Consider the following 13,597-nt stretch of genomic DNA (forward strand, 5'->3'; position numbering starts at 1 on the left):
AACTATGTACAGGCTGTCTACTTGACAGTTGACAGTTGTCAAGGTGGTGGATGATATGGCTGATGTGGCAGATGAGTTGCTGCTGTGCATAGTTCATCAAGATACGAGCATGAAAACTTCTTAAGAGCAATTCTAACACGAATTGTAAATTTTATAATTGCCGATTATTGAAATGTATTTTATAATAAAATTTAAATATGATATGGAGGAGAGATGAAATAAAAAAAATTAACACATATAATAAGTTGACAAGGTTTGCCCTTAAAAAAAAAGAGTTGACAAGGTTTGACAACACATATTATTCTTATACGACTTAAATGTGTAAACTAATATCTTGATGGGCCTGCATATATTTTCAAAATTATAAATTATTTAAAATTTATTGAGAAAGTTTTTTAGCAGAGAAAATAAGTGAATGTAAGTGAAAGCAAATGCGCCTTCAATGTCTTTCCATTTTTGAAGTGAAGTATTGTTATAATTGCATTCATTTCACTTGTTTTCGTCTCTTTAAAAACTCGGAAACACAAATAAGAGTGAAAATTATATAATTTTATTTTCTCTTCACCTGCTTTTCTTCCTGTTTATAATTCGGGAGGAGGACGTAAGGCCATCTCCAGCAGTTGTGATCCGAAAATTCAAATTTGGATCACCAACTGATCCAAATTCTAATTCAAATTTCTGACCAACTCCAGCAGCGTGATCCAAATTCTGATCCAAATTACTTTTTGTATATTATATTACATAAATTTTATATTAAACTATTTAATCTTGAATTTAATTTTTAATCATTATTAACTACTCATTTATATTTAATTGATTAATTTAATTATTTTTTTAAAAATCGATCAGAGTATCTCAAAATCAAGGAAATGAAGATGAAACTCAAGGATTTCCAAAAGATATGAATAGCTACGGACAATAAATTGATTATCTCGGAGGAAACAAAAGTAATCGGTTCGACTAAATCAAATTTTATATTTATCGTACTGTTTTCTAGTCATTTCCCGACATTGTAATTTTATTTTATTCATTTTATGTATTTTTTATTTTATGCATATAATGTACTCTTTTTTTAATTTCAATGAAATTTGCTTTCCTATTATTCTAATTTTTTACTAAAACATTAATTTTATTAATTATTAATTATAAATTATTATTAATTAAATATTAATAATCATAAATTTATTTTAAACTCGATAAACGAAAGATATAGAAATAACAAAATTATTATTTTATAATAAAGTAGGTGATCCAAATTTGGATCAGTGAACAGTGGTGATCTAAATTGGATCTGATCAAATCAGTTGGATCAGTACTATTCACTGATCCAAATTTAGCTCACTGCTGGAGGAGAATTTGGAATAATCTGCCCTGGATGCCCTAAGATGAATGGACATATCAAAGACTCACAACGAAGAGGTGGAACGTCCGGCAAGATTATACATGGCAAAATATAGCTATTCACATTTCACGGTTATAATAATACTTTCTCTCATCCTCTTTGTAAGTTACTTACACTTCTTACACATAATTTTATGTTATTTGATCACCTGCTTAAAATTATTATTTTTTGATTTTTTTCTGATTTAAAATATGAGACATATATTTTTTATTTTAAATTATTTTTTGAAAATGTTAATTCTAAGTATATGGTCAAAACACCTAGATTTATGTGTAAAATATCAAAATGACTTATATATAAGATTAGAAAAAAATATTATAATTTATATTTTTAGCACACGTGACATTTTCTTTCTTTAAATATATATAATGAAATACTTTTATTGTGGTATCTTACTTATAGCCCTGTGTGAATACGAGTTAAAGTCAAGATTGCTTGATTTTACATTGAACACAGAATTGACAATCATTAATTTTAATATCTCCATCTAACATGAATTCGGTTAGGTTGATATGAAAATCACGTTTATATTGAGATAAGAGGCAACTTGTATCAACCACCTCATATGTCCTACTTTGCTTCTTTAAATAGCTACCGCTTCCACGTGAGACGCATGGTTTTTCTATTTTCATTACTCAAATTAAAATATTAACATTCAAAAGCCGCTTAAATTTACTATTTCAGTTCAACGGATAATTTTATGAATGATATTTTAAGTGAGGATGATTTATTACACGTTAAAAATACACAAATTTGGTGTATTATCAAACACTTGTTGAGTGACTTATAATAATATAATATTAGTTAAGTAAATATTACAAGGTTTTTTTTTTCTATTTTAGAAAAAAAAAAGGTTTTTTACTGGCTGTAGATTGTGTTAGATAAACGTCAACATCATAACTTCTTCGGTGTATGAAGCAAATGCGTCCGCGATTTGGTATCGACTTTTGTGTATCGTATTCGGATTTGTTTCCTTTTTCGTCTTTACTTATCCTATATTCTAGAAGCTTCTCCACTAACACTAATTTTGATCATGTTATCTGACTGTGATTCACATGACAAGTTTATAATTAATTTCATAATCTAACGAGTTGATCTCAAAGTAATTTTGGGATAATCAAATGATGAGCACTATTTGCAATCTAGACATCTAGACATAGGGATTATAGAGGCAAAGGCAATCTTCAAATTGGATTTTCCGTTTCTATTTTAATAAGTAAGAATTAAAAAAAACATTTTTATATATAAAATTAATGGTCAAAACACGATATAAAATGAGAAACTTAGAAACATATTCAAGATATAAAAAAATACGCTTGTTTAAATACTATTTCATATTAAAGAACAAGATTATCAGTAAATGTGTAATTAATTTTTTTATTAACATTCCCCACATGCGCACGCGTGAAATTACCAATTTAGAAGCGTTTTTTTGGCTGCCGCTCAATACTCCAAATAAACAATCTAATAAGCAAAATTATATATCACTGGTCAGGATTATAAATTACATACAGGGGCCGTTTGACCGGAGCTTAAAAACCCGACTTCTGGATTTATAAATTAAAATCACTTATTCGTATCGTTTGTGTAAAAAGTCAAAAAACACTAAAAAGAAGTTGCAAATGCTAACTTTTGTTTTACAGCTTCTACTTCTTTCCCAAACATTTTTATCACTTATAAATCTTAACTAATTTTCAACTTCTACTTTATTTTTTTACTTTAAGCAATAAGCACTTATTTTAAACTCATCCAAGCAGTCCCATAATTAGATTAAATATGTGGACTGTGTACGTCTACATGTCAAAGCTTGGCCTCTGTTGTCGATCAGTGAAACGCATGATCGAATAAAAACGACAATTTTTCTAATCTTCCAGTTGAAAAGCTTTTGGCGACCACCTGGTTTTTAGTCTTGAATATTATACCATTTCCCCGGGAAGTCTTGAATATATAATTTGTACCATTTCCACGGGCAAGAGGCGAAAACCAATAGTATGATTTTGAATATGCAAGTTATATTTACTTGCCCGGAATGAAATGAGAATAAATTGAAATTAGAAATTTTAAAAAGAGATGAATCAATGATAAATAGTGATTAAATATGTGTAAGTCTAAATATGTGCAAGTCTAAATATTTTTATGAAGATTATAGAGGTATAAGATGAAAAAATGTAAGGAGCATTTTTTTTTTAAATACTTGGGGTGAAAATTTTAGTTCAAATAATTTGAAATGTAACGATTGAAGAAATAAAAAATATAAACATTTTCTCCTCTCATCATCAATCTTGAGTACAGTTTCATTTCATTTCTCTTTTTATTTCTTTACATCCAACTAAACTCAGATTTAATGTAAGATTTTTCAATTAAATTTTCATTTATAAGAAAACTATCAATCGAATTATGTCTTTAGCCGATTTACAAAAAATACATAATGAATACTATATGATAACTATATATCTTAGAATAATGTCCTTTACGGCGTGAGGTGCGGCACCCATGCTTTAGTATTTTATTATATTTTAGTAGATTAACTATAATATTTAACATATAGTTTTCTTTTGATATTTTGTTGTGTCTATATATATTTAAAGAAGTCGTGGATAAAATTACAATCACATCTTTAACATAAATGACGTAATCAATATTATTCAATCATAAAGATAGATGATAAGGAATTCAGACAGATGATATAGAAAAAGTTTTCACATCAAATTTATGCGCGTTAAAATAGTTATAAATACAAAAAAAATCAAAAGAGTATTGAGAAAATGATGCAAACATCTCTATTGAAAATGTTGTTATAACATGTAAGTTTCATTCCTGTACAATCATCTCTATCTACGTATTAAAAATGACAAACTCGATTTAATTGGGTCGGATATGAATTTTGATTTTTTTTTTTAATTGAACCAGCCCAATCCGGTTAAAATTAAATATATGAACGCTATTCTGCTATTTCTTTACAAATTAAGTAGGTTCGTCAATGCTAAAATGAGATATTTGAGTATTATCTTGAAAGTATATATATATATTGAATTGGTTGTTAGCCTTGTCCAACGATTGTATGTTGCTAATGTTGGTGATAGTGAAAGTTCGAAGATTACTTATTTCCTGCTTTCTTAATATTAAATTTACAATGTTATTCTAGTATTATTCTCGTGGAGTTTTGCATTCGTAGCCTCCTGATTCCGTAATGCCAGCTCCTCTTTGGCAAACATTCATTTTGCGATACGATACTCGTATCGTTCTTGAAATGTAAATATAAGTGGTCCGATTTGGGTTTTCAAAAGTACGGGTACAATATCGTTTTTTAACGTAAGTTAGGGGGTCCGAATTGCAATTATATATATAATGAATTAACGGAGTGCACTGAGTTAACGGAAGTTAACGGCAGGGGGTGCATCTCGGTTCTGAGAAGTAAAGATAAGGGATGCGAGTTGAGTTTCTTAAAGTATAGATACTCTATCATTTTTGAACGATACTTAAGGGGTGCGATATGCAATTACCTCTGTAATTAACCCAATATTCAAATTCAAATCGATCCAAATCGAAAGGCACTATGTGAGTTGGGTTATATACACTTGTTGTTTATCCTTACCCTTATAGAAAAGAAATTTAAGTCATGCTTAATACAACTTTATATTATATTATGTTCATACTCTCAATTTCAATTATTTTAATCATATTATTAGCTTCGATTAACAATCATTATACAAACACACTTTACAATGTGAAGATCTTCTTTTAATATTTGTAAAGAAATATTATTGACCTAATTATTAAATATCTTTTAGTTTCTGACATAAAATTAAAAAATTTATTTTAACATTTTTGCGTGGCAAAAAAAATAAATTTTAAAGAAAGTAGTAACAAAATAAAATTTTACATCATTATTTGACGTGACATGACGATAGACCAATTCGACTGTCATAGAATCGTTCTTATCCATATCAATTTTAATCATTTCATGGGTGAACGTCATTCATCTTTTCATCTTTATCCATAGTAAATATTATGATCACGATTTTATTTGATTTGATATTATATTATGATCATATAATCATAAAATTAATTATAATATTTTTGTAAAGATTTTATTTATAATAGTCATGTCTAGTTATTTTCTCAAAACAAGTAATTCATAATTTGAGCCAAATCATGAAATTATGTAGAAGATTCACGTGTTATATGTCAATCAACGTTTGATAGCGAATAGAATGGATAATCCACATTATTAAATATGATCGTATACTGCAAAACAACAACACAACCTATACTTTCCGAGAAATAACGGAAAGAATAAAGGCAAACACTTTTATTATACAATTGAAATGATCGATATATTCATCTTTTATCCACATAAAATTTAATTATTTCAAAAATACTGGTTAGTGATCATTATCTGTATCAAATCAGATTACATGATTCAATTGAGTTCAATATTCTAAACATAACCATAGCGTATCAATTTCAAATTACAAATAATAATCTTCGATTAATATTAAATTAATCTCATCACATTTTACCTGTTCAAAATCGGTCGAAATAACTCAAATTTTCACCTAACCAAGTTAAAAAAAAATCCCCACAATTACAAGATTTAAAAAAAATATTCAAATTTATCATCTCATTAGAGCATCTCGAATGTGTTTAAAAAAATTGATTGATAAAAATAATATAAAATACTAATTATATAAAATTCGTCTAAAGTCTAAGAAATTGTGCTCTTCTCCTCGAATAAACTATCTTTTTAGCGAAAGATTTGTATGAATATATTTTACCAGTTAATTATATTACATCGGTGGCTGTACACTCCTAATAAGTAGTAATTCGATCACCAGTTTGCCACCGACCTCTCTTTACAAATTTCACAAATATCTCCCCACAAAAAACACTTGCGTGTATGTAAAAAATTTAAAAATCCATTTTAAACAATGCCACCTAGATTTATGCGTTTTACTCGCACATCTAATATCTGTATCTATCTACAATAAAACATACACACAGATAGCTACCCACTTTCTCTCTCTAAACAACGTCCCTTTCTCTCTCCTCACTCAACCTACTTGTACACCAACAGCGCATATATATACAAAAATCTGTATCTATATATCTATCTGTCTTTTGTCGGTGTGAGATCTTCTTGGCCTTGTATTCACATTCTTATGCCAGTCAGGGTTTGTTCAGATCTACATACAGTTCTTGTATGTATTTGTTGGGGCAAGTGTGGATGATTGTGTGATTCACTTTGAATTGTTTTTTTGAGTTTTTATTAAATGGGGTTTAATTGAAGTGGTTGAATTTTGTTAATGCAGGGTTTTTTGGGGATTTTGTTGAGGACAATGCAGCAAGATCAGAGGAAGAAAGTGCGTTTTTGATTTGATTGCATTTTGAGATACCCTTTCTGTGTTTTGGGATTATGAGTGCATTTTGAGTTACCTTTTTGATGATTATGGATTGTTGTATTCTTTGTTGAGTGGATTGATTGTTGTTAGTTTTGGAATTATTGATGTTTATAATGTCGTGGGGGTGTTATTGATCAATCTTGATGGTTATGTTAGTTGAATCTTTAATTGTGGAAGTTTGATATGTTATTTGTGGAGCAATTGATTGTCTAGGATAAACCCATGTTGAAACTTGCGATTTTAAGCTATTTGTTGCTTGATCTTTATGCAAAATCTTGAGTTACTTTGGTGTTGATGTTCTAGGGATTAGGGAAATATGTATGATGTGGGTTATCATGGATTTTCTTTGTTGTTATTTTGGTATGATTTATAGACTATAGTGTATGCATGAGTTTTATGGTGGTTGATGGATGTTCTGGGGACATGTTTGCTTTTAGTGCTTTTATGATTTGTTTTTGTGATTATATGTGATAGTTATCTAGTGCTGCAGATTTCAGTTTTCCTTTTGAATCTGTTGTTGTAGAGATGGTAATGTAATGGATATTGTTATGCGGTACATCTTCAATTTAAAGTTTACAGTTTTCGAGAAGTACTTATTTTCATGAGCTTAATATGGTCTTAACTTGACTGGGTTTTCTGTTCTGTAGAGTCCCACAGAGGCTGCTGATTTTTTCTCGGAGTATGGTGATGCCAGCCGATACAGGATCCTTGAGGTCATAGGGAAGGGAAGCTATGGTGTTGTTTGCTCAGCCATTGATACCCATACCGGTGAGAAAGTGGCAATAAAGAAAATATATAATATATTCGAGCATCTCTCTGATGCTGCGAGAATTCTTCGTGAGATAAAGCTGCTCAGGCTTCTACGACATCCTGACATTGTGGAAATTAGGCATATTATGCTACCACCATCTAGAAAGGATTTTAAAGATATTTATGTGGTTTTTGAGCTCATGGAGTCGGATCTTCACCAAGTCATTAAAGCCAACGATGATTTGACGAAGGAGCACTATCAGTTCTTCCTTTACCAGTTGCTTCGTGCTCTCAAATATATCCACACAGGTAGCAATTATAAGTTTTAATCCAAAATTTAAGCTGGACTTGTATTATTTGTGTATTAGATGTGCTGAATTAAGTGTGCTTGATTCTGATAAATCTTATCTGTGTTGCTGCAGCAAATGTCTACCATCGTGATTTAAAGCCAAAAAATATTTTGGCAAATGCGAATTGCAAACTTAAGATTTGTGATTTTGGATTGGCAAGAGTGGCATTTAATGACACACCCACAACAATTTTTTGGACGGTATGTAATGAGCATCAATGATATACGAACATGCATATTACGTTCTTTCAGGGACCATGTGAGAACATCAATGCTGCTGCATTGACTCTACTTTTCACAGTAAGTTTCATGGTGTTCAGGTGTCTGATCCTTCTTTTTACAATGTTGCATTTGCAGGATTATGTTGCAACAAGATGGTATAGAGCTCCAGAATTATGTGGGTCTTTTTTCTCTAAGGTGTGGTTACATACCTTCTATCTATTACTATTGTTGTATATATATTCTAGTTTAATTGACTGATTTCTGTATCTGTTTCATTGTCTTCTCAAATCTGAGTTTTGGAGTTAAGATATTTTTGAACAAATACTCGTTTACCACTCTTTCTTGGTATAAAGGTCTGTTTTTGTTTGTCACTTGGGCAATCAAATTTTTTGATCTGATTCTATCTTTACCGCATGTTATGTGAGAATTGATTTAGGCAATGAAATTGCAATATAGGTACCATGTAAGATGGAGCAACTGCATATGCAAACTATACACATGTTCCATGTTTTCTAGCGACATCTTTGAAATAAAATATCACTAATAGAAAATTTTCATATTTTTGATTTTACTGACTAATGTTTGATTCCTGGTGATACTTGGAAGCAGTATACAGCTGCTATTGATATTTGGAGTATTGGGTGTATTTTTGCGGAGGTCCTAACAGGGAAACCATTATTTCCTGGAAAAAATGTTGTTCACCAGCTGGATCTGATGACTGATTTGCTAGGTTCCCCATCAATGGAGACCATTTCTAGGGTAAAAATTTGCTTCCTTAATTTGCATTTTTGTACATGTTAAAATTGATGTTTATCAGCTGGATTTCCGCTCACTCTGATACTTGTGCATGTTTATGTTGTGCTTTTGTTCAGGTCCGTAACGAGAAAGCTAGAAGATATCTTACTAGCATGAGGAAGAAGCAACCTGTTCCCTTCGCGCAGAAGTTCCCTAATGCAGATCCCTTAGCATTGCGACTATTAGAAAGACTACTAGCCTTTGATCCAAAAGATCGACCAACTGCTGCACAGGTTTGTTGTGATTCCGGTCCTGTTCTTTTTCAGATATTACCCAATTTCTACAGTTCATCGAGGGGTCAGTTGACCCCCACTGTAATTTTTTATAAACTTTTAATATCTAATAGACTAATACCATATTTTAATTGTAAGTTTTATGTGATATTAACAATTTGAATTTTGACCCCCACTAAAATAAAATTTATACTCTAAATTCAGAATCTATTGAATTTTTATTCATATTTTAAATTCTATTAACTAAGATCTCTGGCTACTCCCATGTGTTTATCTGATATTTTGAGCCGAGTTCAACGATTACTCATTGTTCTAAATCTAATATATTCTACCGAGTTTGAATTGTCCATTCTTCTAAATTTTGACTTTTGTGCAAGGCAGGCCCTGGCCGATCCATACTTCAAGGGACTTACCAAAGCCGACAGAGAACCATCAAGCCAGCAAATTTCCAGAATGGAGTTCGAATTTGAAAGGCGGAGGGTTACAAAGGAAGACATTCGAGAATTGATATTTCGTGAAATTCTTGAGTACCATCCCTCGTTGCTCAAAGATTATCTGAATGGAACCGAGAGTACCAATTTTCTCTACCCAAGGCATGTTTGCTTTTAGTTATTTCTCTTGATTGTTATATCTTTTATTGTATATATCTTTTGGCTTAAATAAAATCCTTAAATAATCACTATGATTAAACTTAATGGACATGTTTAATCCATACACTCAGTGAAATAATTCTAGTTAAGGGTTTACTATTTCCAAAATAGGAGTGTAGTTGCTCTTTTTAATTTTTTCAATGTAATAATCATGGAATGATTCACTGTTCCCAAGCCTTAAAATAGTTACATTTTGTATTATATTAAGTGGTCAGTATCTAAGTCTTTTAAACTAGAAATCTGTCATACTAACTTTAGCTAGTTATGTGTGTGTTTTATGTATGTAGTGCGGTAGATCAGTTCAGGAAACAATTTGCACATCTTGAAGAAAGTAGTGATAAAAGCGGGCCAGTGATTCCTCTGGAACGAAAGCACGCGTCCCTTCCTAGGTAATCACTTTTTTCTGTAAGTGTATTTCAGTGCTTGCAAATCTCTCTAATTTGAATTAATTATTAAACAAAGAAAAACGTCTCTGTAATTTGTTTATGAACAAGAAACATTAAAATTATGAACAGTTGATGGGTATCTTTTATGTAATGTATATCTTGATGACATGTCTCAGTGGTGTTGGGGTTTCTTATTACACGTCCACCCTCAGTATTTTGGTATTTTTGTTCCATCAGAGGAAGTAGTGCTTTAGGGATATGTTTTATGTTCTATTGTGGAGTGCTTAAAATTTTCTTACATGTCACGATACATCTATTTTGCAAGACAATGAACAGAGGAATATATCCTATTTTGTAAATTGCATTAAAATTTGAATGTGCGAACTTTACTAGTATCAGACTATCAGAATTATCTCTTTATGTATTTGTATACAAAACAGTGGTGCTGTTGCTAGGGCCCAGGAATATTACCTGTATTGCAACTGTTCAAAATACTGTAGAAACCTTTAAATTAATATTCTCTAAAGTGATAATCTCTCTATAGTGATAAAAAGTCTCGGTCCCCCCATGTAATGGTCGACGATATATTAACCTCTCTAGTGTGATAACCTCTTTAAAGTGATAATTTTTTCCGATCCCGAGGATATATCTTTAGAGGGGTTCTACTGTAGTAGGAAAGTGACTGGCATATAAGTTCTGGCAGAATTAATTGATGAAGCTATTAAACCTTTTTCTGTTTATACGTGTACATTCCAAGAACCCAAATTGTTGCCACAGTTTGGTCCCGATGAAGAGGGAGAGAAGAATAATGCATTTAACACAACAGTTTGGTGCCACAGTCTGTTTGCTGACAATAAAACTCTATGCACCTTGGATATCACCTTCTTTTTGAGCAAGCAACCTCTGTGTTCTTATATAAGGTTTGAGTTGTACCTAGTGATTGAATGTTTATATTTTTGATTAATCTGGGCAGGTCCACAGTGGTTCATTCCAATTCAATTCCTCCCAAAGAACAGCCAGTTGATATGGCATTGAGAAATATGCAACTTACAGAAGCTTCGTGCAACAAGCAATTCAGATATGGAGATGGAATTCCTGTAAAGAGTTCCAGGACCTCACAAGTACCAAACAAGATGCCACCAGGTATTCTTAAAGTTCCTGTATATGTAATTATTCTGTGCTCTACTGCTTTTTAAAACTTTTGTGTTTGCTAATTGTTTGATTGTTTGTTCTACAGCCAAACCAGGAAGAGTTGTGGGACCTCTCCCACCTTATGAGAATGGAAATCTCTTTGCACAACCGTATGACCCTAGAACATTGGTAAGAAACGGGGCCATCCCTCCGCAGGCTGTTCAGCCAATTGGTCCACCAGCATATTGCTATCGTCAGGATGGCACAGTAAATCAGGAAAGAGTTGTCGGGAGGGAGAGGGAACCGTCTTCACAACAAAAAAACATCCCTGAGAGTAGCATAGGTGCGAAACTAGCACCTGAGATAGCGATAAACATAGACCCAAATCCCTTTTACATGACTCGAGTAGGACTTCCGAAGATGGAACATGTGGAAGGAAGGATTAGTAATGCTGCATCTGCTCACAGAAAAGTCGGGGCTGTTCAGTATGGTATGTCGAGAATGTACTAGTCAAGTATCCAGTTCTTTTGTACATTTTTTTTTTTTTGTAATTATATGTCTGATTAGATGAACTGCACTTGTAACCAATAAAACCCAAAAATGTGCCGCGTCGTAAGACTCTAGTGTATATATACATATATTGCATGGAGCTGCTGAAATAAACAAAACAGAAGTTCCCCCAACCTTGCTTCTATGTTAATCACTAAATTTCCCAACTCGTTTATGTCGTATTGTAACCCTTTTTGATGGACAGTTGTAACCAGAGAGCTCTTACCTGTATTGCATATTTTCAATATACAGATTTTACTTGGTTTAGTAATGTTTGTGAGCAGATAGTAATGTTGGTAATAGTAGTAATTTTGTAATAATGGGGTGTTTGAGCGCTATCGGATAATCCAAATGGTGAGTTTATCCTTGTTGTGGGACATTCGGCTCTGACTCTGACTTACTCTCTTACTTACTTTGAGGAGTATTAAAACAGATATTTATTTATTTGTAAGGTTTATAATCCTAAATTTTTTTAAAAAAATTAATGGTTGTGTTGGAAAAACTAAAGAAAGGGATGTGTAAATAAAAAATGTGGGAAAAGTGAAAGAAACGGAAGGGGTGGTTTGGTGGCAGTGGTGATAGGATTCCCAGATGCCCAACACCTCCGAAATCTCACTTTCTCTCTCACTCACAAAACCCAAACCCACCGACTGGTTTCCTTCTTGGGAACATCACCCTCGTCATATAATAATATAATAATATCGTAAATAGGTCATTTGTAATAATATATTAAAAAGAAAACAAAGAAATAAGGAAATTCCATAGGCATAGGCATCAAGTGTACTGTTAGCATTCCTTTTCTTTTCTCTTCCACCATCAATGGATCGTGGTGTGGGGCTCTATGTAGGATCCCTCCAGATTAACATGCACATGCCTGTCAATATTTCACACTCACATACTCTCACTATGAGCCTCACTATTTTTTATTATGGTTTTCTTCGCAGGATACACATTTTAACCTTTTTATTTGTCGTTTTCAAATATTTAGAAATATATATATATATATATATATATATGAATTTATATTTGGTTTTTTTCCCTCAAATGTAAAATGACATATTATTTTATAGATAACAGAAAATGCGTATTATTATATTATTCGGTGCGGAGAAAATGGTATTAGTATGATCCCACATGTGCCAGCAGATTACCACAAATTACATATCTGTCATTATCTGTATTATTATTACTTACGTCAGTAAAAGATATGGCAAGTATTTCAGGGTATCCATTTATTATACAAGGAACAAATTCTCCTGCATATATTTCACAGGACTCTATTTTTACTATATATATTCAAGCCACTAGTCCACCATCTTTAGTTCTTGTATTTCTAAATTATTTTATTTTGAATTTTCTCTTTTTTTCTTTTAACAAAAATGTGATATTATATAATGCCGTTGCTACACTATCTTAACTATTGAATATTTGTGTTAACAAAAATGATACAATAGTTTTGACAGCGGTAAAATCATCATACTGTAGACTGTAATAAAATGTGGATATATTCATAGTAGTATATATTATGCACGACGCTGAAAGAAAGTAAAGTTTACATGTGAGGGGTGTGAGCTGTCTACGAGGACTAGACCCGGCCAAACGGGCGGGCCGTGCCGGTTCGTGCCGGTTCAAACGGGTTTGGAACCGTCCCCGTTGGAACTGAGTTATAAGCTTGAATTTATAAGCTTTCTAGCCGTTGTCTCCAACGGCTTCTAAGTCTCCAACGTC

The 13,597-nt window shown here is 31.9% G+C and overlaps 1 protein-coding gene across 3 annotated transcripts; it reads left to right on the forward strand.

Moving 5' to 3' along the window:
* The first annotated feature begins 6,376 nt into the window (after nucleotides 1-6,376).
* Nucleotides 6,377-12,140, forward strand: LOC108219150 (mitogen-activated protein kinase 10). 3 transcript variants are annotated; one of them, XM_017392442.2, is made up of 11 exons: nucleotides 6,377-6,619; nucleotides 6,715-6,765; nucleotides 7,452-7,863; nucleotides 7,977-8,104; nucleotides 8,261-8,320; nucleotides 8,735-8,884; nucleotides 8,998-9,153; nucleotides 9,535-9,746; nucleotides 10,091-10,192; nucleotides 11,163-11,332; nucleotides 11,427-12,140. In XM_017392442.2, exons 2-11 carry the CDS (start codon nucleotides 6,742-6,744, stop codon nucleotides 11,828-11,830), a joined length of 1,818 nt encoding a protein of 605 aa, XP_017247931.1. In that variant the 5' UTR covers nucleotides 6,377-6,619; nucleotides 6,715-6,741; the 3' UTR covers nucleotides 11,831-12,140. The 3 variants fall into 3 exon arrangements, with proteins under 3 accessions (XP_017247931.1, XP_017247930.1, XP_063947813.1); XM_017392441.2 differs by having other exon boundaries at nucleotides 6,403-6,603; nucleotides 11,427-12,003; XM_064091743.1 differs by lacking the exons at nucleotides 11,163-11,332; nucleotides 11,427-12,140 and adding an exon at nucleotides 10,967-11,127 and having other exon boundaries at nucleotides 6,421-6,603.
* Nucleotides 12,141-13,597: the final 1,457 nt, after the last annotated feature.

Source organism: Daucus carota, chromosome 4 (genome assembly GCF_001625215.2).
Source record: "Daucus carota subsp. sativus chromosome 4, DH1 v3.0, whole genome shotgun sequence".
Classification (NCBI taxonomy): Eukaryota; Viridiplantae; Streptophyta; class Magnoliopsida; order Apiales; family Apiaceae; genus Daucus; species Daucus carota.